At 49.2% G+C, this 22,802-nt stretch overlaps 11 protein-coding genes across 11 annotated transcripts; 6 read left to right on the top strand and 5 right to left on the bottom strand.

Annotated features, from left to right (window-relative positions):
• Positions 1–85: 85 nt before the first annotated feature.
• On the bottom strand, positions 86–614 carry N7516_001603 (uncharacterized protein; the record flags this gene model as incomplete). The annotated part of the gene is made up of 2 exons (XM_057214323.1): positions 86–335; positions 460–614. 2 exons carry the CDS (start codon positions 612–614, stop codon positions 86–88), a joined length of 405 nt encoding a protein of 134 aa, XP_057076206.1.
• A 2,273-nt stretch (positions 615–2,887) lies between these two features.
• Positions 2,888–4,118, top strand: N7516_001602 (uncharacterized protein; the record flags this gene model as incomplete). The annotated part of the gene is made up of 2 exons (XM_057214322.1): positions 2,888–3,872; positions 3,952–4,118. 2 exons carry the CDS (start codon positions 2,888–2,890, stop codon positions 4,116–4,118), a joined length of 1,152 nt encoding a protein of 383 aa, XP_057076205.1.
• Positions 4,119–4,149: 31 nt separating this feature from the next.
• Positions 4,150–4,795, top strand: N7516_001601 (uncharacterized protein; the record flags this gene model as incomplete). The annotated part of the gene is made up of 3 exons (XM_057214321.1): positions 4,150–4,179; positions 4,242–4,587; positions 4,638–4,795. 3 exons carry the CDS (start codon positions 4,150–4,152, stop codon positions 4,793–4,795), a joined length of 534 nt encoding a protein of 177 aa, XP_057076204.1.
• A 15-nt stretch (positions 4,796–4,810) lies between these two features.
• N7516_001600 (uncharacterized protein) lies at positions 4,811–7,090 on the top strand (the record flags this gene model as incomplete). Its single annotated transcript, XM_057214320.1, has 7 exons — positions 4,811–5,236; positions 5,317–5,561; positions 5,615–5,672; positions 5,855–6,027; positions 6,077–6,297; positions 6,431–6,709; positions 6,762–7,090. The coding sequence occupies 7 exons, from the start codon at positions 4,811–4,813 to the stop codon at positions 7,088–7,090; spliced, it is 1,731 nt and encodes a 576-aa protein (XP_057076203.1).
• Positions 7,091–7,160: 70 nt separating this feature from the next.
• N7516_001599 (uncharacterized protein) lies at positions 7,161–7,553 on the bottom strand (the record flags this gene model as incomplete). The annotated part of the gene is made up of 1 exon (XM_057214319.1): positions 7,161–7,553. The coding sequence occupies one exon, from the start codon at positions 7,551–7,553 to the stop codon at positions 7,161–7,163; it is 393 nt and encodes a 130-aa protein (XP_057076202.1).
• A 520-nt stretch (positions 7,554–8,073) lies between these two features.
• On the bottom strand, positions 8,074–9,350 carry N7516_001598 (Zn(II)2Cys6 transcription factor; the record flags this gene model as incomplete). Its single annotated transcript, XM_057214318.1, has 3 exons — positions 8,074–8,232; positions 8,285–9,131; positions 9,181–9,350. 3 exons carry the CDS (start codon positions 9,348–9,350, stop codon positions 8,074–8,076), a joined length of 1,176 nt encoding a protein of 391 aa, XP_057076201.1.
• A 1,291-nt stretch (positions 9,351–10,641) lies between these two features.
• On the top strand, positions 10,642–11,175 carry N7516_001597 (uncharacterized protein; the record flags this gene model as incomplete). The annotated part of the gene is made up of 2 exons (XM_057214317.1): positions 10,642–10,671; positions 10,753–11,175. The coding sequence occupies 2 exons, from the start codon at positions 10,642–10,644 to the stop codon at positions 11,173–11,175; spliced, it is 453 nt and encodes a 150-aa protein (XP_057076200.1).
• Positions 11,176–11,301: 126 nt separating this feature from the next.
• Positions 11,302–12,062, bottom strand: N7516_001596 (uncharacterized protein; the record flags this gene model as incomplete). Its single annotated transcript, XM_057214316.1, has 2 exons — positions 11,302–11,502; positions 11,553–12,062. 2 exons carry the CDS (start codon positions 12,060–12,062, stop codon positions 11,302–11,304), a joined length of 711 nt encoding a protein of 236 aa, XP_057076199.1.
• Positions 12,063–14,147: 2,085 nt separating this feature from the next.
• Positions 14,148–16,057, top strand: N7516_001595 (fungal specific transcription factor domain-containing protein; the record flags this gene model as incomplete). The annotated part of the gene is made up of 5 exons (XM_057214315.1): positions 14,148–14,207; positions 14,261–14,889; positions 14,950–15,111; positions 15,163–15,705; positions 15,775–16,057. 5 exons carry the CDS (start codon positions 14,148–14,150, stop codon positions 16,055–16,057), a joined length of 1,677 nt encoding a protein of 558 aa, XP_057076198.1.
• An 888-nt stretch (positions 16,058–16,945) lies between these two features.
• N7516_001594 (putative beta-galactosidase) lies at positions 16,946–20,233 on the bottom strand (the record flags this gene model as incomplete). The annotated part of the gene is made up of 4 exons (XM_057214314.1): positions 16,946–18,104; positions 18,161–19,035; positions 19,056–19,570; positions 19,642–20,233. 4 exons carry the CDS (start codon positions 20,231–20,233, stop codon positions 16,946–16,948), a joined length of 3,141 nt encoding a protein of 1,046 aa, XP_057076197.1.
• Positions 20,234–20,913: 680 nt separating this feature from the next.
• Positions 20,914–22,721, top strand: N7516_001593 (uncharacterized protein; the record flags this gene model as incomplete). Its single annotated transcript, XM_057214313.1, has 4 exons — positions 20,914–21,142; positions 21,197–21,466; positions 21,520–22,193; positions 22,257–22,721. The coding sequence occupies 4 exons, from the start codon at positions 20,914–20,916 to the stop codon at positions 22,719–22,721; spliced, it is 1,638 nt and encodes a 545-aa protein (XP_057076196.1).
• Between the last annotated feature and the right edge of the window lie 81 nt (positions 22,722–22,802).

Genomic DNA, 22,802 nt, shown 5'->3' with positions numbered 1-22,802 from the left:
TCTCCTTGAATTAACATGGTGTGGCAGAGAAACAGTTACTATCCCCATTTTTGTAGTTTAATAATTTTTTTTGGGGGGTTTTGAATTAAGCTACATAGTTGTAGAAATAATCGATTGTCGAGCGAGCACAAGCCACACTGTTCCTAAGACGGCCGATCTCATCTTCAGCATGAATGGGATCAGCTTCCCTCCTAACATTAGAGACTTCTGCGTCCTCTTTTATCGTCGTATTAGCTCTTCGGATGTTTTGACAGCTTTCCTGAACTCTGTAGAGGCCTAATTCCAGTGCTGCGTTTTGAAGACATTCCGCGGATGATATCAACTGACGAATGTCTCTATTTAGTCTGATAATAAAAATCGTCAGAACAGTGATTAACCTTGACAAGAAACTCCGGGTATGTATTTGCAATTGACTAGCCCAAGATATATTGTACCATATGAATCAGGGTTAAGGCTTACAGAGCATGTTCCATATCGTCAATAGTATTGTTTGCCCGTTCGATAAACGTATAAAATGCGATCGAGCTGGTCAGCCGATCTTCTTCGTGGTCCATCTCTAGTAGTTGGGAGAAAATGGCCATATCAAGGTTCTGCTCGAGCTGCTCGGTTTCCATGATTTATCGCGAATATACTCGGTGACGGCTGAAATAGAACAATGTCCTTTTTATGGATCTCAGCGATACCTGATAGTATTTCAATCACAGAATAAACCACCGAAGATAATTTATCGTACAAAGGAGTGGAAAGAGGGTAGTGTTGTATGAGTATGAGTCTGTGGCGATGGCATCAGAGGTAGAGGGGAAGCTGGGCCAGGGTCGGGGAGGATCTGGTAAGCGGTGGCCGGACATTTCAATAACGGTATTTCTGACGGCTGCCTAAAGGTACATTGGAAATAATCGGATAGGTCCACTTCTAATCAAATTAGGTATAGCGCGATCTAGGTGGGGCAGGGGGATAGAGAGTAAAAGAGTTTGGCGTTAAAGCTGATTTCGAATTCTACTGTAGCTTCGGACATTGGTAGTTGCAGTTAGATATTGGCGTATACAACAACGGAATATACATTGGTTACTACAGTATATAACACATTCTTCTTATGTGTATGGTTAATTGTCTCGCGCATTCTACGCAATGGTCTTTTTCTCGAAATGGAAAAGCGCTGTTCTCGACAGAGACCGTTTAGTCTAATGTATTGTCACACTATCTGACTTGCAACATATGCACACATTTTTCACAGTGAGAATCACTTAGGCCCTTTCTATTGTTATGCCTGCATGTCGAAAATGACCCTCTGCGCTCTGTTGTTTCGCACCAACATCATGAACACACCGCCGAAGGAAGATATGAAAACCTTGCTCGGGATTCGCTTCGTACGCCGACCAGGACTTTTTTATATAAGCCTTCAGCTCGGCAAAGAATTCCTCGATGGGGTTGAAATCTGGTGAGTAAGGCGGCAAGTACAACAATTTGACACCTGCATCAGAACACAACTGCTTGATTCGGTCCGAGTGGTGGAAAGAGGCATTATCCATTACAAGCACCGATTTCGGTTCCGGCCACTTTCCACAGTGCTGGAGAAGTTGCTTTATAAACGATTCGAAGAACACTGCATCAGTTGACCCCTTAAAAATACGAGACAGGATGACACCATCCTGTGTGTAGGCTGGCAGGATCTGATAGCGTTGACCGCGGTGAAACTTAGATACTTGGACTGGTGTCACGCCCAGTGGTGACCATCCAGTTCGCCGGTACCCCACCCGTTTATCACATCCCGATTCATCAACGAAGACCAGGTGGTAAGAACGATATTCGGACAGTTTGTGCTGGTAGAAATCTCTTAGTTGAGTGTTCTGTTCTCTCGCTTTCTGTTGAATTTTCTTCCTCGTCCAGCCAGCTCGCGTAAGAGCACGTTTGACGCTCGATGGGGATGGCAAAATGTTGAACTCATCCCATAAAAAAATGGCCATCTCATCAATATATAAACCGGGCTTTTCGGCGAGGTGATCACAAAGGGCATCTAGCATCACAGAAGTGATGCTTGATGGCTGACCGGCAGGGACTAATGGGGATCGAGGGCTGCCGAAGAGCCGCAAGTTCCTGCGTATGTTAGTGACAGATCGCTCACTACACTTGGCCACCTTGGCCATTTGTGAAATGGTCAGCTTCTTCCTGCTGCGTGTCATATGAACAATGGATTGACGTTGCCAATTTTTGAGATTACGTGCCATATTGAAGCGGGCTGGGGCGTTGTTGGTGCTGGAATGGAGACAGTCGTTTTGGGGGAAACATCGTGGGGGCTGTGAGTATTCTTGGGGCTGTAATAATACCTACACGACTTCCTCAATTTCGTATTCTATCATTTGGCATTATATGTACCATTCAACATTGGAACGACAACCTCAAATACAGCTATAACCACATCTAGATTAGGGTATCATGTGATCAATATTCCAAAGACCATTACTGGGTTCTCAATAGGAGGAAGGTCACATAACTTGTATATAGGATGCGCTAATCTAGATATAGATAGTGTGTAAATTATCTGGTTTATACCGAACCAGGAATAAATCGTACGAATTTTATGATACTCGTATGGTAGTTACAGGGGTCTAGAAGCCTATGTGACTGGAATATTCGATGCAAAATGAGCAAACATGGCATTCCTCAAACAGGCAATCTGTCAATAATTTCTTCTCCACTGTACAAGAATGATTGGTCGTGATAGTACTTCGCCTCAGTCTCGCTGGGGGCCGACCCCGCCCCTCCTCTCAACAACCACGGCATCCATCCATTCGTGAGACTGGGGTTCGATATCATTTTTGTCTCGCAGTTCTCATGAACTAACAATAGCGTACTCAGTCTCTAAAAGCCAACCATTTGATATTCCATTATGGCAGCCAGGGCCACTCTATCCCATGACGATTACACGGTCGGGTGGATATGCGCTTTACCCCTGGAGATGGCGGCCGCAAAGCTGATGTTGGACGCAATACACCCAAGTCTGCCTCGCCCGCCGACGGATCAAAATACGTATATTCTGGGAAATATCGGGGACCACAACATCGTTATTGCCTGTTTGCCAAGTGGCGCATATGGCATCGTATCAGCTGCAACGGTCGCGATGCAATTGCTCTCGAGTTTCCACTCTATCCGGTTCGGACTGATGGTCGGTATTGGTGGAGGAGTACCAAACGGCAACGCAGACGTTCGACTTGGCGATATCGTGGTGAGCCAACCAACAGACACATCTGGAGGCGTGATCCAATACGACCTTGGTAAAGTATTAAGTGGTGGTCAATTCCAGCGGACAGGGATGCTTAACCGGCCCCCCAAGGTCCTGCTGACTGCCCTCGCTACACTTCAAGCCCACCACTTCACAGAAGAAAGTCGAATTCTTGAATTCATTTCTGAGGTCCGAGCCAAAATGACGCCGCGTATAGCTGCAAATTTTACACGACCAATAAAAGAGGACCTTTTATACGAAACAGACTATGACCACGGAGCATCTGATACATGTATCGGTTGTGATCGGTCCAAATTGAAGCCAAGGCGTCCACGAGACCATAAAGAACCAGTGTTTCACTATGGGCTGATTGCGTCTGCAAATCAGGTAGTGAAAGACGGCAGACGGCGAGACCAGCTGGCTCAGGACCTGGGAGTGTACTGCGTGGAAATGGAAGCGGCGGGGCTTATGAATGACTTTCCTTGTTTAGTTATCCGGGGTATTTGTGACTATGCGGACTCACATAAAAATAAGGAATGGCAAGGATATGCGGCAATGGCGGCAGCAGCCTACGCTAAAGAACTTGTCTTGGTGGTTCCGATCGATCAGGTTAAAACTACTCCAATAGCACGAGATACTCTAGCAGATCATGGTGAGGGTTTCTAAGTTTTAATCTGTATCACTCCTTGCCTAGTTCGAATCCATGACTAAATAAAAATTTCCGTGTGCAGTCCACCGCTTTAATGTCCCTCTAGACCTGACCGTATTGCCCGTGATTGCAAATTTTATAGGACGGCAAGAGGAGATAGACAATCTATGGCAGTATTTACAACCGACAGATTCACCGTCGCGAAAAGTTGCAATTCTTCACAGGCTTAGCGGAATAGGAAAGACGTAGCTAGCGATTCGCTTCGCGCGAGATCACAGAGATGATTTTACGGCGATATTCTGGCTACATAGTAAGGACCGCGATGCGCTATTGCAATCGTTAAGCTTTGCCTTAAACCGATTACTAGAATAGTACTGGGACCGGGAGACAATTAATGACGAGGATGTAGAGCAACGAGCCAGACAAATGTTGCGGTGCCTTGGATTAGATGGTAACTCGCGCTGGCTAATCATTTTTGATAACGTCGATCGATACCACCCCTTCGACAGCTCTATTAGTGATGGATATGACATTGCGGAATTTTTCCCTAAAGCAGATTATGGCTCTATCCTTATCACTTCTCGACTTCAAGGGCTGACTGAGCTAGGGGAGCCTTTCCTAGTTCGCAGACTTGACTCTTATAGCTCAATTCAATTACTCCTACAAAGCAGTGGTATATCATTAAGAAACACTACTAGCAAACTTGACAGCAATTTAGGTACTGTGGTACTTGATGAATAGATGTTACTGATATGCTAATATATGTAGATGTCCTTGCTCTTGCCAATCGTCTGTATAGACTGCTATTAGCCATTGTTCTGGCCGGGGCGTTTATACGTGAAACTGGAACCAGTATCACTGAGTACTTGCAGTTCTATCAAGAATCTTGGTCTGAGCTACAGCTGCAATCGGATCCCGGACGTTAGTACCAGCAAGGCAATATGCTGCAAACATGGATGATCTCATATCTTGAGATCCAGAAGCGTGACCCAAACTCAGCAGACCTTCTATTGCTACTTGCTTATTTCGATAATCGTGATATCTGGTACGAGTTGGTGAAGAGTGGCCGTCACAGCTCAAACGTCCCGGACTGGCTTAAAAAGGCTATATCAAGCGGACTCGAGTTCAAAATCGGTATGAAGTCTCTCATCGGATTCTCTCTTCTTGAGAGTAAGCAACAAGAAGGAAGCTATGCGATGCACCCAGTGGTACAGGATTGGTGCCTTCATATTGCCAACACAAACAAAAATGTAAATTGGATTCAGCTTAATGAGCTGGCACTGATATCTGTTGGATACTCTGTGCCGAGTGCAAGTAATAGGGACTATTCAGAGCTTCAGCAACGGCTTCTTCCACACGCCAATTATGTATGTCATCTAGATTGGTCAGTTGACAATATTGAGTTATGGGGGCATTCCATGGTTTAGGGGATCTTTACTCTGATCAGGGCAAGCTTAAGGAGGCAGAAGAGATGTACCAGCGAGCACTAGCAGGCTACGAGAAGGCCCTCGGTCCAAATCATACGTCCACTCTCGTCACAGTCAACAACCTTGGAAATCTCTTCTCCGATCAAGGGAAGCTGAAAGAGGCAGAAGAGATGTACCAGCGAGCACTGGTAGGCCAGGAGGAGGCCCTCGGTCCAAATCATACGTCCACTCTGGATACAGTGAACAACCTTGGCGTTCTCTATAAGTAAGTGCCTGCATAATAAAGAGTCTTTGAAATTTGATATTTAGAGTGTGTAGGTGTCGTCACAACGCTTCTAGGGATTGTCCAGAATTACTCCGGTCTATTGGCGGCGAGGTTCTTTCTTGGTGAGCACCAGCGTCCATATTTTCATCCCTCTTCTGCTATCCAGCTGACACTTCGCAGGATTGTCGGAGGGAGGCCTTTGTTAGTATCCATCATTCAGACTCTCGGTCATTGTTATTGACCCGCTACAGTTCCCGGCCTCGCGTTCTACGTATCTCTCTGGTATATTCTAGTCCATCTATTGCGGTATAAACGCTCACCTAGTCAGGTACCCAAGAGCAAATGCACAGTTCAGACTCGCCCTCATCTTCGCCTCTGCCTCAATGGCCGGGGCGTTCTCCGGTCTTCTGGCCTTTGCCATCAGCAAGATGGATGGAGTCGGAGGGTTGGAAGGATGGAGATGGATGTGAGTTGCTGTTACTTGGTATCCACGATATGAAGCTGATCCGAGGCAGATTTATCCTGGAAGGTCTCCTGACAGTAGTGTGCGCGGTCCTGGCCTTCTTCGTGATCTGGGATGAGCCATCGACCGCGACGTTTCTGTCGGACAGGGAAAAGGCCATCATCATCGACCTGTTGGCGGACTCGCGAGCGAGCTCTAGCGAAGGCCAGCTGGAAGAGAAGAGTGCTTTCGACTGGAAACAATTCTTGGCAGCAGTTCTAGACTGGCAAGTGAGTTATCAACCCTTTTAATACAACAGCGGCACTCACAATATCTCTAGACATGGATGCACGCCATCAGCTACTGGGGAGCGGTAAGACATCTGCACAAACCACTTGAACATTCTTAACGGTCTTCCAGGCGGTAGCTGTGTATGCACTCTCGCTGTTCCTCCCGACAATTATAAAAGGCCTGGGATATAGTTCCGCCATCGCGCAGCTGCTGACCATCCCCGTCTACGCCGCTGCCTCCATAGCGTGCATTGCTGTGGGCTACTTCTCAGACCGGATGGGCCAGAGGAGTCTCTTCACGCTTGTCTGCTATGGCGCTGTATTTGTTGGCTTCCTCATCGCCGTTGCCCCCAGTCGATTCATTCCAGGCTTGACGTACGCAGGATGCTTTATCGCTGCCAGTGGCAGCTACCCAGGTACCTCTACTACTTCGGCAGTAGTCACGGATGATATATTAATAAAGTCTAGCTATACCGGGCCTCCTAGCCCTGTCGTCCAACAATTACGCACCGGCTACGAAACGCGCTGTCGGAATGGCGATTCAGATTGGGCTTGGGAGTTTAGGAGGCGCGGCGGCGTCCAATTTCTACAAGAAAACAGACGCCCCCAGGTATCGCCTGGGACACTCCCTGGTGCTGGCCTTTGTGGCATTGGGCTTCCTGACCGTGGTCCTCTACTATTTCCTGTGTCGGAGGATCAATGCTAAACGCGACCGTGGAGAAGCAACGGCCAGCCAGAACCCGGATGGGATATTCGAAATGGGCGACAAGGCACCGACTTTCCGCTATAATCTGTAAGGTAGTCTGTTATCATTCAGGTAGAGTGGTAGATACGCCATCTCATATCCTAGGGAGGGGGTACAAGCTATCATCCCCCGTCTTGATACCCCAATAGCCAATTGTGCCAGAGGATATTGTCATTGGACATCGTGTAGGGCAATTCCCACGGGGCCGGGCGCGGTATGTCGGCAATAATGCTGTCAACGTCGAGGGCCATCGAAGTGTCCCCAACTGTATCTAGTGCCTCTGAATTTGGAATGTTGAAGTCCTCCCCTGCGGCCTCTGGACTGTGGCCATTCTTGTCCTGCCCACGTTGTTGCTCAAACATGTCAAAGAACAACTGGCGGATCCAGCCTGCCAGCACATGGCACTCCTCAAAATCCTTCAAAGCGAGCATTTTGTACTTGATGGACCCCAGTAGCGCATTCCTTTTGGTCGTAGATTGGTTTGTGGCATTTGCGTGCGTGAATTGCGCAGTCATTGCTGCAAATATGGCCGATACACTGGATATTCGATCAGCTCTAGTCACTTTCTCTATGCTTGGCAGCGTATCACGCTGGACTATACCAGATCATGGGGAAGTGGCTTCCTTTATGATGAGTGACAGCGTCTTCAGCCATAGAGGTAATCCGTTCGGCTGCATCCATTATTATATCGTTGCTGGCCGTGGTCGTATTTGGTTGCCGGTCTTGGAATGTGCGCTGGAAGGTCTGATGAACAATTATGCGATAGTAACTGACCACATTTAGTGCTTTTCTATTAAGAAACCTTCCACTTACTTAGAAGTTAGATTGAGAATAAGCTGAAGCTGGGCATTGCCAGTCGAACGACATTGCAGACCAGGCGAGAGGCTCTCTTCCCAAGTTGAAAACACCCTACATATAGAGTCAAGTACGATTGTCCCGTCTGAGATAGAACAGTCCCTTGAGGGTGCGAAATATGTTCTCAGTGCGTTCGAGACTAATCCGTCAGTGATGTTCCTCTGAAGCAGGGTTGGGTCTCTAACCTGCGATTGATAGTCTGGCCTGTGCCAGTACATATGCAATTGTTTCTGGGGATTCATCCACAAGATCACCCTCGCTGATGAGTTCAACATCGCAGTCGCAGTCGTGGATGATCATGGGCTTTCCCAGCGAGATCGATATCTGTCTATCACGAATCTGGTCGAAATGGCTTAGCAGGGCAATAAAAGATCCAGGTAAAGGTACGTACGTATAGTAACCACCAGATGCGTCGCCACATACGCTCTTGTTCTGGCTGGAAATTCCTTTGCTGGGCCTTGCGATGCATCTGCATGCATTGTGCAGAACGAATCGTGCCAGCCAGCCACCATAGCGAGTCTCTACTCTGGCTGGCAGATCCGGACCAGTAGTGGAGGAGATAAGAGCATAGAAGCATGACCAGACGATCCCCTTCCGGTTCGCAGTCAAAAGCGGCCTTTGCGGAGCTGAAAAGATCGTCTTCTGCCTCTATACGTCCGGAATAACCCAGGAGGTGTATCGTCTTCAAATCGCAGTGGATCGAGGAAATAAAAAGCACACAGCGCAGCAAGACCTTGGACACTGACCCATCGCTCACGGAACCGAGGAATGCTTCCCGGTCTAGGATGGGACAGAATGGGTGGAATATAACGAAGTAGCCACGCAGCAGGTCATTGACTAGCTGCGCAGGGGGCAGAAGGTGCTGCGATATGCTTGTCGACCTGTGATCGCGGCGTGGATGGTGAGCCACCGCAGTGTTTCCTTGTTCATCCTGTATAGGCCGATATAAGCAGCCTTGGTCGCTGTTTGTCGTTTGGATCACATATGACAGATACCAGCTCTCGCCCCAGATGGGAGGAGCGGACGCCTGACGATGGCGCGTGCTTGCATACAAACGATCCTGGCCGCTCAATGATCCATCACCAGACAAATAACATCTTCGGCGGTGGCTATTGCACAGGGCTACGACGTCAATCGAGAATGGGGGAACTCGATCCGATATGCGCGTCGTTTGGTTGGGTTGGGCTATGGACTCAGTGGTGGCCAGGTCGCTGGTTGCGAATCGCCCATTGCTTCCTCTGCAGGCTATATTAGTCGTTATCTGCTTCTACAGTGGTGAATGCATACCGTGTTCTTTTCGTCTTTGCAATTTGACAATCCGAGTTGCCCACTCGCCGGCAGGGCGAACAGGGGAGTCCTTTCGTCTCCGCATCACATCGGATATGCTGGTCCTTGCACCGTTTACACGCCGAGGACGGTCTTTTTCGTTTCTGGGCAGAGCTCTGGCTTGTCGACATTGCGCCTGTGAGGATGAAGACATTTGAGAGCCTCTGCGATGACTGGCACTCGGTCAGCCCATCTCGCCCCCACAGCACTGGCTCAGCACTGGCTCCATCGCTCCAACACCGGGCGAGCTCTCCACTCTCTGATTCAGAAGACTAGTGTAGTGGATTGTCCAATTAAATTCTGTTTCTTGAGCATCAGAGGGCCCGTGGATTTTGGCGTTTAAATGTCGGACTTGTCTCCGATCGCCGCTGGTCGAGACCACCGGCGGTGGTGAGCAGCACATCTGCTAGAAGATAGCCGTGAACGAACAGTATGAGGCTATGATGGTTATAATTCGTGGCATTCTCCCTTTCCTTCGACATCGCCGAGTATCCGTCGGCCTGTTATTCATATGTGAAGATAAATATTTCGACCATCGCAAACACCGTCCGTTGCAGAAATGTGTCCACGGACACTATTCAACCGTAAAATTGTTGCTCGCTATTATTTACCCTTCTATATTGCTCAAAATTAATGGCGCTACCATAGATTAACTAAACAAGCACAGGAACACTCGCCCCCCAAAGCCCAGGCTTTTCGTACTCCGTGCGCTGATAACCGAAGGGACTGCATAATACCGACGGAACAAATACCAAGGCTTGTTTGGCAAGACTGGAAGTTATAGGCTAAATAAACAGTCATTGAGTCTGATACGATTCCTGCGGTTATCTTCAAAGCGTGGAGGATGAACTGCGCCTTGCGATAAACGGACCCCAACGAGCCATGAACATCACATCACAGTGAGCCCAGTGAGCTTTCTATCTTGGTCTCACTGCCAGATGTCACATTTTACTAGCAGTCTACCTTGTAGGATTTAGGTAAGGGCCGTGCCTGTCAAACGGTGCTTCCTATCCACCCATGTATTTTGGGCTGTTGGGAAATCCCGCCAGGACCCGGCGCATGGCCTGATGAAAGTCCAAGGAATCCCGGACCGAAGACCATGAAGTCAGAAAGTATTTGCCTGTTAAAGACCGGTGGGTTTAGCTGGTATAAAGCAATGGGGCAATTGGGCTTCACGCGGGGGCAGTGCATCGGCTCATGCACGGCCCAGAGTATGCGCCAGTACAAGACCAGCTTTCCGACCGAGGCGTTCATGAGAAAGCTATCGAGAGGATATTGGATATTGATCATGGCTTCTCCAAGTGATCGTGTGCCGACGGCCAGGTCTCGGAATGGTTGCATTACCTGCAAGTGAGTTCCTGGTGTGTCCTCCCGTTAGGGCTTGCTATTAACCATAAGGCACTGCAGGACCCGCCGCGTCAAATGCGACGAGACGAGACCTACTTGCCGCAGGTGCGAGAATGCAGGAAGAAGGTGTGATGGCTATGGAGATGGTTTGGATTCAGGGTCTCCTGAGGGTGCCTCGTCAAATAGCCTCCGGGTAGTACAGCACGTCCCCGGTATCTCGAAGCCAACTCGCATGTGGAAGACCCCCAGTCGCCGGACCTCATCAGCGAGGATGAGTATCGCTCTCTGGAATTCTTCCACCAGAATACAACCCAGGCGTTCACCGCAGATATCGGCGTTCTGCTACTTCGCGTGGCGTACCACCAGCCCATTTTGAGGAGCATCGCCGTCGCCTTGGGCTCTCTCCATCGGTCCTTTGTCCTCCATGGGAGAGGCCCTCTGGCAAACAGCACCGACGCGCAATTTATGCTGCTTCACTACAATAGAGCCATACGAGAGTTGGTGTCAATACAGCCTGAGACAGCGCAGCGAGACGAAACGTTCCTGATTGCCTGTATCTTCTTCTTCTGCTTCGAGTGCCTTCGAGGCGAGTACAAGAACGCCGTGTGACCAGCGGGTTTACCCAGTCTTTGACTGTCCCCAGCTCATTGGCCAAATCCTTGTTGTTCATCTTGGTAGCAACGAGTTTCGATTCTTTGAAAACTTTTTGACGAGACCGATTAACACCAGAAGGGTTCATTCAGTATAGGTAGACTTACCTTTATTCCACATCGGTGACATAGAGAGGGAAAAGCCCAGGCTAATGATATCCAAGATTATATTGTCAACACTAAGACCCTCCTCTTTCAAAGGGGCAAAGGTCCCAAGCATATCCGAAAGCTGCTCGGAAACAGCATTACTGCCCGCGGTGATAGCGCTATTAATTCCCAAGTATTGCTGAGTACGTTTATTAGCACTATTGTTTCATGAAAGTAAGAATGACTTACACGCTCAAGCCAGATCATGGAGAGTACAATCATGTACCCAGCAGGGTGGTTAAACTCATCACACTTGACTTGGAGGTTGGAGCAGCCATCATTATCGGCTAGGTTCTCGCAAAACAGGGTTTCCGTATATTCGAAAAACGAGCCGAGTGACTGGGAGAATTGCGTTCCGCCGTCATTACCCTTGGTGTTCCAATTGTCTACCGCAGCATTCCATGCATCTTCGACTTTGAGCTGCTCCCACCGCTCCAAGGGGTCCATGTCACTGTCAGTTGCAGCAGGAAGAGAGCAGTTCATACCGTCCCAGTCGGGGGCAACAAGGCCATAGAGCCATTGGTACACAATAGGTGGAGGGGTCGATGGAAAGGACGGTGTAGTGCTAGTTGGAGCGGTGACCGGAGTGCTGGCTGAAGAACTGGCTATACATGTACTATGTCCCGGCAGCGTAGCTTCTGCGAGGACAGCCAGGCCGCCGTACAAAATAAAGCATAGAATGCGGCGACTGAGATCCATAGTGTAATCCCCGTCTGGGCAGTGATAACTATGAAAGGCTTGGAACTTGACATCTCATGGCATCAAGCTGCCCTTTATATATGCATCTTGCTTGACAATATAATTATACAGAATATACGATGTTTGCCCTTGGCCACTTGCACGGGCGGGACTACATACCTACGGGGCCACTAACGCAGGAACCACCGTAAGCCAATGTAAGCCAACACGGTCAACGATCCAGTACGACGAAAAGCTTCACACACGTGCTCTCTTTTGCTGAGAAAGCAATACCCAGCACATTGGCTTTGTGCTAACGATCTCGGAGTTCCGGAAATTGCAGACATGATTAGGCCCCCACGTGCGGCCATGAAATTTATACTATCATGATGCTATGTCCCGTGGTCAACAGCCGCTTAAGCTACTTGGTATGTGAATCACTCTTTAGTCGAGAGCTTAGCGTGGCTTAGCAGTTAGGTATCCAATTATATTGCCGGGGTAAGCATGTGCACGCCTTCAGAATAGGCACCAGGTAGGTATGCTGTTTTGCCCGCCCTACCATACCTTTCTGAACAGGCCCCGCCTGGTCGAAAGACGAAGGGCAATAGCTTCCTGCTTTACAGGAGTAAAGCAACGGCATCCCGTGCCTGCAGGGCCTTGTCAGGAGATACGAAAGGCATCATCGCGGAAAGCCCTAAGCCAGCTACGAGCATGTTGCCACGGCCAAGGCTGACTATAATATGAGACCTAGCCCTAGACTTGGCCAGGTATCATACCAGTGTCCACCAGGTATATACTAATTGTAAAGCCTAGATTAATTATTAACTTGTTATTTAAAGCTAGTTCTTTGATCCCTACTAGCCGCCGCCAGTCGTTCGACGTACAGCTCCAGCTCTGCTGCGCACCTGTTTCTGCCCTTCGCTCCAATCAATAGCTTCAATCGCACAATCCACAGCAGCCGGTACGTAATACTAGACTCTCGATGGTTTGAATATTCAAATGGTAGACTTGCTTGGAAAGCCACTCAACTCTTGTTTATATCTTCTACGCACCTTCCAACCTTCACCTTGCTCTCAACCTTCTTCACAGAGAAGCCGATCTGTGATGTATCTTTCAAGACCGCAAATCAAAGCCCTTGGGTATGAGACCTTTGCAAGGGTGGCCGGGCTACTTAACTTTTATGGATGGCTGGCTGTTTCCAGGTATGATAATGGGTTCCTGCGTAATAGATCCTGCCAACAACCAAGATATCTGCTGTTCTTTTTCTCCCTCAATTTTTGTCGTGTTTACTGCTTGCCCACTTTGCACGTTGTGGGCCTAAATATAACATAGCCGGCCCCCTCCACTGCGGCGTGTTGCCTCTCACCTACCACATATGTCAATCCGCCATCGTACCGCTAGACCTTATTTATATAAGCCCTTTATAATCAGCTAAGCTTAAGTTAGAATGTAGAGACCTAACCACCAACTGAACAACAACCTAGAGGACTACATAGCTATCCAAGTCCTCATGTAGATTCCCAATTGGGAGCATCTAACCTGTAGGATAGGATCAATATACTGGTCAATATATCTAATCTACCAGGTCGATAGTTTATACAGTGCTGGATGCCGATTAGTCATTCGGAGGGTGAGAGGCCCTATCGTGGTCACATGATTCACGCCACTGCGACTTTTCCACCCGAGTCTTCGCCGCCTACACTATTAATTCGCTCAATTGCTGTCAATAGAAGCTCATTGTCGAAGCTGATCAAGAATTCAGTCACGGGGAATCCCCTTAATACCAGCGTCCTGGCTCGAAATGAAGAGATTCAGGGCGGCTCGAGCGGTCCGTGTCCCCATTCCTCGGGAGACACCAAGACTAATACAACCCAACCCAACAGTGCGACTCATGCCGCCACCGCAAGACAAGGCTAGTCATGTCACATGTTATTTTGTAGTACACGGCGATTGACAAGATTGACAGATGTGACGCTCGGGATCCCTGTGGGCCCTGCGTGAGCTTGAACCAAATGTGTTCATATGGAACAGAAGCTACATCGTAAGTGACTTGTTGCCATGCTGATGATCGGCAATTGACATGAGATCAGAAGGGGGAAAAGCGAAATGATCTTGGATACGGTCTTGCGGATGGAAGCTTCCATTGATGAACTTAAGGGCATGGTCGTATGTAACGAATGGCGCAACGCTATTTCTCACTCGCTGATTACATATTTCAGGCTATGGGCTCCGGTTCAAGTGTGACGAGTGACATTCAGGCAGATACAACGTCTTCCTGTCCGACAATTACCCGGGTTTCTCAGGATGCACGCCATCATCCAGGGGGCCGCACAACTATGGACCCCACTGAAAGCGCGGTGCTTTCATCAGGACATCTCTCCTCAGCAGAGTCTCTTTTGAAGTGGAACATGTTTAGTGATCACCCTTCAATATTGGAGGAGGCACAGTCCTCATTTTTGTCGCTCGAGTACGGACGACCGTCATTTCCAAGCAAACTCTATGGCATAGTCCCCAGCGCGGGCTTGTCAGATGTCAAAAATATGGTAGGTGTATTCCAACGGACGTATAACTTTTGGTTCCCTACCATCAGCTTGGACGAGCTGAAATCCCTGCAATTGAGGATATGGCAAGAGAATTTGGAGCCTAGCTGCCAATCGTGTCTCGCATTGTTGGTCATGGCTTTGGGCTGCGTCGGCGCGTCCGTGATAGACGAAGAGGACAGTTCTGAAAGCAAGTCTCAACAGCTGAAGCTCCAAGGAGAATCATGGTTCACTGCTGCAATGAAGATGCTCCACTTAGCCCAAATTGAAATGAATATGGAAGCGTGCCAATGCCTCTTGCTGACTGGGTATGATGACATTGTTACCGGCCGAAACAGCGTGTCCAGATGAAACTGACGAATGCGTAGTCTCTACTTCTCCTTCTTGCAAAGGCCACTGCAAACGTGGTCTTATGTGAACAGCGCGGCCACCCGTTCTCGTTTCCTGCTCTCTTGCCCTCTTGACAACCCCGAGCGTGATGACCGAGAACATATCACTAGAATATTCTGGTCGTGCTTTGTATTAGAAAGGTAAGCAATGGCAATGACACCTTACCCTTATCACTGCCTGACTCGCACTAGCAACTATATCTCTGAATTGCCCTCCCTTCCGCAAAACAGCAATACTGAAATCGAATCAGTATTTGCTCTTCCGGGAAAATTCCACTCACATGAAGCTATTGAAGAGGAAGAAAAGTCCAACTTCTACTTTCTAGCATCCATTGCACTCCGTCGCCTCCTCAACCGCGCCCACTACATGCTCTATGACCGCGACAGGGGCCTTCAAATTGATTCCAATAATTTCTATTCCGTGAACCAAGAACTGGCACGCCAACTACACGACTGGTATCAAACCCTACCTCCAAGTCTGCGATTCCCCGAAGACGACAAGCCTGCAGACGACCCGCACAGCGAGTATTTGAGACAGTGGTACCTCAGCTGTCGAAGTGTCATCTATCGACCATATCTGGAGTGGGCCCTCGCTAATCCATTGTGGGATCTTAACAACAATCTGCGTGTGCTCGATGGCTGTCGGGTTGCCCTCGACACTTGCCTATTCAAATTGAGGCACCTGAAGCAGGTGCCATATACTGTCATGGTAGACGCATGGCCATGTTCGCTCTCGTAAGTCTGATTCCGGAAGACTTCGCAACTGTTGGGCATTGTTGCTGATACAACGAATTATCTTGTTAGACTCGAGACAGCGATCTTGACTCTCATGGGTGGCTTCTGTCATCCACAGCTGACAATGCAGCTTCGCCATATTCCGTTGCTAGATCTAGGGCCCCGCCTGGAGCAGCATTTGCAACGATGGATGACTATCCATGGATCCTCCGTTTCTCCCAGTATGGAGAAGGCATTGAGACTCATCATGAAAGCCCACGCGTTCTTCGAAAGCAAAAGTGCAGACTTTGCTCCTTGCGGGGAGGAGGAACAACATCTCTCTCCTGTGTCCCTTCGAATGCCTCTCAGATAGTACTTGTCAGTAAGCCATTTAGCAAAGTCCGGGAAATGTATACCACTTAGTAAACAAGACGGCACTATCAATGTGACTCGATGTGTCTCGAACTATCTCAACACAGCTCGGATTGGTGTCTAGAACTCAAGAGTTAATTGGGGCTCTATTAGTTCACGACCCGTTGTCCTTTGTCCCGGGAGTCCGGCCGGCGTTGGCCAACCTGCCTCAGATATCTCAAAACTCTATTGCCTTCAATAATGCAGAACTGACAGCGATAGATCTCTCTTGTTCAAACCCTTCTGCCTCTCAGAAGAGCCTGAAAAGCACGTATTGGAACTCTATTGCGCCGCTATTGCAACCACTCGGTCCTTACGGGGGTTATTTGAATCCGTCCGGCTCTCTAGAAGCCTTGCTATCCCGAGACTTCAGCGACTTTCAGCCTTGAAACAACCAGCAGGGACATGGTTTTGCCCTGCCTCATGAATAGTCACCAAAGCAGAAACATTCACCGTTTGGACAGTAAACGAAGTATTCAGTATAGGGTCACACAAGGAAAGCTCGTTTGTTCTTAGCGCTAGAATTGAATGGTATAAATAGGCCTTACATATTTATGTCTAATGATAATTAATGGATCCTTATTATGTTGGCCTTGTAGAGACGTTTCCACAACATAGGGCCATCCTAAATTGCCCTTTACCAACAAAGACGGACGGCTCATGTGGTATACCAGCCGAGTGTTACGACGCCAGGGATGTGTACTAGTTTGCTTCTATAGAACCTTTATAGCTGTGGACTAAGACTGAAATCTGACGAACTGGTCAGATTAAAAAGTTATGGGTGAATTAGTTAAAAAGTATACATGGGACTGCAATCTATTGAACAAACCAAGATCTAGCTTTTTAGTTCTCACGAAGATATAGGCTCCAATACCATACCAAAGGTGAGATCCTGCACCTTAACTAGATGCTCATCCATGACTCCGGGGCCACAGGCCGCACTTCCTACGCCTGCGACGTGGTCATCCAACCTCACAAATACGGCATCATCTTTTACGAGATCACAAGTGTGTCGTGCCGCCTCAACAGTCTCATCAGAGTACTGGCTAGCTGTCCAGCTCAGGCTTCCCGTTCCCCCATTCACCACTGTACTTTTTTGAGGGCTTGCACGGAAGCCCGTGCCATTGGGAGCGAGAATTTCTACCCAGGCAGTATCCATGCGGTTTCCATTCTCCTGTGGAATGTCATACACCGTCTGCAAGGACGCAATGTCATCAACATTCCACAAACCAAACTTCTGCGCAATCTTCTTGTCCGGGTACGATTCTCCAGGACCAAGTCCAAGCCAACGTGCCGCCTGCAGATCAGAGTTTGCACGAAGATTGAGACCAACCCGTGGAACAGTTGACGGTGCGGCACCCGTGGGTTGCAAGTTCATGGTGATGGATAATGAGCCGTTGGGCTTGATGGTATAACGCGCAAGACATTTCCATCCCCAAGAAAGAACCGGAGGCGAGATGAATGTCTCACTTTCGATGCAGACACTCCCATCCTCCAGTGTTGATCCGTTGAGAGAACGGAATTGGTTTGTGAGGCAGTTCACACCGAATCGCTTCCAATACGGCGCTGCCTGAGGTACGTCGTTATCTGTCGGAGGACGCCAGAAACCAGGTACCATAGCAAGCCCTGTGTCGGGACTCGGCTCGAGAATAGATCTGGAGTTGTGTGTCCATTTCCTGAGATGTCCGCGTATGCGATCGAACTCAAAGGACCAGTTGGCTCCGCTGACAGATATAGTTGTCTTGGTGGAGTTTGTTGAGAGAGCGCTCTGAGCAGAGCCCAAGCCATTGACTAGCCCTTGCTCGGTTGGCTGTGATACCAAAGCTTGTGTCCAAGCAACGGCATAAGTTCCCTCATCCCATTCGACCTTTCCTCGCTGCTCAAGGGTAATGGTCAAGTAGGCGGGGTGGACGTTGTGTTGGAATAGCTCTTCCGGGAGAGAAATTTCAGCAGATTGCCCAGCGGGCACAATGGGCAGGTCTAGCGATCCAGTTGCCAAGGTTTTTGTTCTAGGTTGAAAAGTTAGAATGTCTTCAATTTATTGAAACGAGAGTTGTGGACTCACTCCTTGTCAAATGCTTCAAGCTTGTATGAAGCTTGGAGATGATTCAGGTCCAAAAAGTTGTACCGGTTCTTCAGGGCCAAGCGCTGTCCACAGACTTCCAGCTTGACTGGCTCATAGACTCTCTTTAGCTCCAACAGGCCCGGTAGAGGCTGATGGGCACTGTTCAGGAGACCATCCATCACGAATGTTCCATCGTTCGGATAGTCATCGAAGTCACCACCGTAGGCATAAAAGCCGTCTTTCTTGCTGTTTCCTTCAACGTATAACCCATGATTGGCCCATTCCCAGATGAAACCACCCTGGAGACGCGGGATCTCGTCAAAGCATTTCTCGTATTCCGTAAGGAGGCCGGGTCCGTTGCCCATGGCATGACCGTATTCGCAGAGAATGATAGGTTTCTCAAACTCGCCATTACTCGAAACACCCTCGTTGGCTGCCAAGGATCGCAGCCGGTCGATCTCCGGGTACATGTAGCTGAACATGTCAGTGGTCTCCGCAGGCATGTCTCCCTCGTAGTGAATCAAGCGAGTGCTGTCGAAAGCGCGGGCATACTCTACCATGGACCGGTGACATGTGCCAAAGAAAGACTCATTTCCCATGGACCAGATAATAACACTAGCATGGTTCTTGTCTCGTTGAATCATTGATTGAACTCGATCCACGTACGCTTCGCGCCAGAAGGGGTTGTCTGATGTATGAGCACCACACTGCGGGAATGTCAACCCCTTGCGCTCCTCGTAGCCAAGAGATTCATCGATGTCCATTGGGCGTGAGACAGCATCATAGAAGCCATGACATTCAAGATCAGCTTCATCCATAACCCACAAGCCCAGCTCGTCGGCCATGTCGAGAAGCCGAGGATCGGGGGATAATGGCTGCAGCGGAGCGCATTAACGTTGTGGGCTTTCATGAGAAGTAGATCTCTGCGCATGAAGTCCAGCGGCACGGCACGACCCAACAACGGGTGGTGGTCGTGTCGGTTGACTCCCCGAAGCTGAATGGCCTTTCCGTTGACGGTGATGAGACCACCCTTGCGCTCGACTTTGCGGAAGCCAATGCGCTGTGTGATAGTGAATGGCTTGTTGGATCCGCGAGGTGTCAAGAGCATCTCCACCTCATACAGATACGGCTGCTCGGCACTCCATTTCTTGGGGTTGGCAACAGGCAAGCTTAATTCCACTGTAGATGTTGCTGGCTCCACAATACACTCGGTGGAAGCAATGACGCTCCTGCTGCCGTGCACCGGGTCAATCAAATTGAGCACAACAGCGCTTGGCTCGGAGACTTGGTAGTCAATTGTTGCGAGAAGCGTCGCATTTCTGTACTCTGAATCGAGTTCAGTGCGGATAAACCAGTCATTCAAGCGGTCGTCGGCTGGCAATGCAATCAAAGTGACATCTCGGAAAATGCCTATTCTCATGATCCATATTAGCACATACCTCTGTCCTACTAAGGGTTACTTAGGGCCATTTAAGTATTACCAGAGAGCCACCACTGATCCTGGTCTTCGATATAGGTAGCGTCTGACCACTGATACACCCGCACAAAGACTTCATTGTCACCGTCCTGCAAAAACGATGTGACGTCGAATTCAGAGGCGTTTCTGCTCCCCTGCGCATACCCGACCAAGGCCTTGTTCACCCAAATGTGGTACGCGCTATCGACACCGTCGAATCGCAAACGAATCTCTGTGTTGTTGGTTTTCCACTCGGATGGCACTTGAAACTTCCGACGGTATGTCCCCGTTGGGTTCTCGGTTGGTACATATGGGGGGCACACAGGGATAGGGAACTGTGTGTTTGTATAATTTGGCTTTCCCCAACCCTGCAACTGCCAATGACCTGGCACATTGATGCTCGACCAGGCCTCGGCGGAGATATCCTCGCTAGGCTCCGGTGCCTCCGGTGGTGACCGGGACATGTTGAACTCCCAGGCTCCATTGAGAAGCAGAGATGTGCTAGGAATGTGGTAAGAACGCGCGGGAAGGGTATTTCGGCGAAAGACCGCGGGGTTCATGAAATCGGGCCGTTCGGGATCGGCCTGCAAGGCCAGCTGTTTGGCCGGAGAGCTCATGGTCCTAGAATGGGAATTTGACGGAAATAAATTCGGACTCCAGGGTCGTTGACTGAGTTGGGGCCAGCTTTGCTACCCTGCGTCCTTTATACCATATTGTTAGACTAAATGACGTCGGGGTCTGAGAAGGACCTAAGACTATCTTACAGATTTTATGGACCTGGCGGCAAAAGAGTCGTCGGTATGTACGCTCGGCATGGAGTCACCCCCGGGTCTCCAACAATCCCCGCGGGTCTATCGGAGCCGTGAATTGTGGGGTGAGTCCTGCGGGGAGAATGAGCATGTTGGGCCCAATAGAAATTCACGGGGCTACCGGCACCGCGTCAATCGGGGCCGGGCAAGACTTGCGCAGACTTTTAACCCACAAAGTTTAAAGACGGCCAATCGCCGTCTGTCCACGTGGGCTTGCGGATCTAGACGCGCACGTCCCGGAAAACTGTCATTGCCACAAGACTGTCGTGATTGGCCAAACGTAGGGCAAGGAATTTGACAGAATCCGGTTGTGCTATGGGCATCGGAGACTGTCACAAACCTACCACTTCATGTCGGCGAGGGCGAGAGAAGGAAGCCCATGATTGTGAGAATAAATAACACCCCGCAGCCATCCTTTTCCCGTTGAATTGGGTCATACTCTTTGCGGATTACCTCCCACGGCGTGGAGAACAAGACCTTTCAGCATCATGGGAGACCCTACACATCCAGACCAACTAGCGGAGAAGGAAGGTGACTGCCATGCTACGCACCAAGAACACGGGGATGGCGTCAAGGAGGGCGTCAAGGTTGAGACTGTTCACGGCTCACTGGCTCTCGACTTAGCCAGGCGGAGCGATCCCCCGAAACCGTGGAGCGTGCAGATGAGAAAGTTATATTTATTCTTGATTGTGGCATATCTTTGCTCGGCATTGAATGGTACGAGGGAAACACTCGATAGCTATGAAAAGTTAACCACTAACTGCTGTCCAGGATTCGATGGCTCGCTTATGGGTGCTCTACTTCCTATAGAGCAGTTCCGTGAAACCTTCGGCTCTGGCTTAGTCGGTTCCAAGGCCGCGTTGATTCAGGGAATGTATACCATTGGAGGTGTCTCCGCGCTGCCATTTGTCGGAATCATCCTAGATACTTGGGGTCGACGGTGTGGCATGTTTACTGGATGCTGCGCTGTCATTCTGGGTACAATTGTTGGTGGCACTGCCAACCACATGGATCAATTGCTTGCCAGTCGATTTTTCCTTGGTATGTTCCTAGTCACTACCCATTCGAATAACTCCGCTAACAGGATATCTTAGGTTGGGGATACTCCCTGGCAGGCTCCGCCGCACCTGCCTATGTCGTCGAGATGAGTCACCCTGCATACCGTGATATTCTGACTGGCTTTTACAATTGCCAGTATTTTATCGGAGCTATTGCTGCTGCTGGCGCTTGTCGTGGATGTCTGAGATTTGAAAGTTCTCTTGCATGGCGCATCCCCATTTGGTGCCAGCTGATTTCATCCGGCATTATAGTGTTGTCTGTTTGGTTCATTCCCGAGTCACCTCGCTGGCTCTATAGCCATGGCCGCAGCGAGGAAGCCTGGGATATTATTGCCAAGTACCACGGCGAGGGTTTCCGGGATAATGCCTATGTTCAACTACAGATCCGAGACTATGAAGAGGCAATCAACATGGAAGGTTCCGATAAGAACGCATGGGACTTTAGGTCTCTTGTTAGAACAAAGGCCGCGAGGTGGAGACTCATGTGTGTGGCTATTGCATCTTTTATGAGCCAATGGGCACAGGCTGGCGTTACAACCTACTATATTGGTGGGCTTTTAGCCACAGCTGGTATTACTGATACGGAGCGTGTGCTGGACGTCAACCTTGGCATCACGGTAGTTTCTGCAGGTCTAGCATATCTGGGAAGTTATTTGGGCCCAAAAATCCGCCGCAGACCTATGATGATTGGCGTGTCTATTGCTTGCGCGGTAAGTATATACGTCCCGCCCTCTGCTTTTATCAATGTTCTCCGCTAATTTTTCGATATGAAGATCGGCCTTGCGAGTTTTGCAGCCACAACCGGGGTGTACTCGGAAACATTGAACACAGACGCGGCCACTGCTTCTATTGTGTTTGTCTTCTTGATCGCCGCTTTTTACAGCTTTGGATGGACTCCTTTGCAAGCCATGTACGCTGTTGAATGTCTTGCATACGAGACTCGCGCCAAGGGAATGGCAATGTACTCTCTCTTCACTAATATCGCCTTGCTGGTAAATCAGTTCGGAGTTGGAAATGCTATCGAGGCTATTGGCTGGCACACATATATCATTCTGGCTGGCTGGAACATTGTTCAGGGAGTATTCATCTACTTCTTCGCTGTTGAAACGAGTAACCGGACACTCGAAGAACTCACGGAGATCTTTGATGCACCCAATCCTCGAAAGAAGAGTACGGAAAGAAGACAGGTGTTGGTTGATGAAACTGAGAACAAGGTCGTGCAAGTTAAGAGTGCATAGATTCAACCTACTCGTTTCCAGTTCTAGGGTCAGCTCATGCATGGTGTTTGTGTGCCCACAATAATTCAGCACCTTGGCTTT

This window comes from Penicillium verrucosum, assembly GCF_028828655.1.
Source record: "Penicillium verrucosum strain IBT 35672 chromosome Unknown utg000001l_segment0_segment0, whole genome shotgun sequence".
Taxonomy (NCBI): Eukaryota; Fungi; Ascomycota; class Eurotiomycetes; order Eurotiales; family Aspergillaceae; genus Penicillium; species Penicillium verrucosum.
Note: the sequence above shows the minus strand (reverse complement) of the source record. Positions and strands in the feature narration are given on the sequence as shown.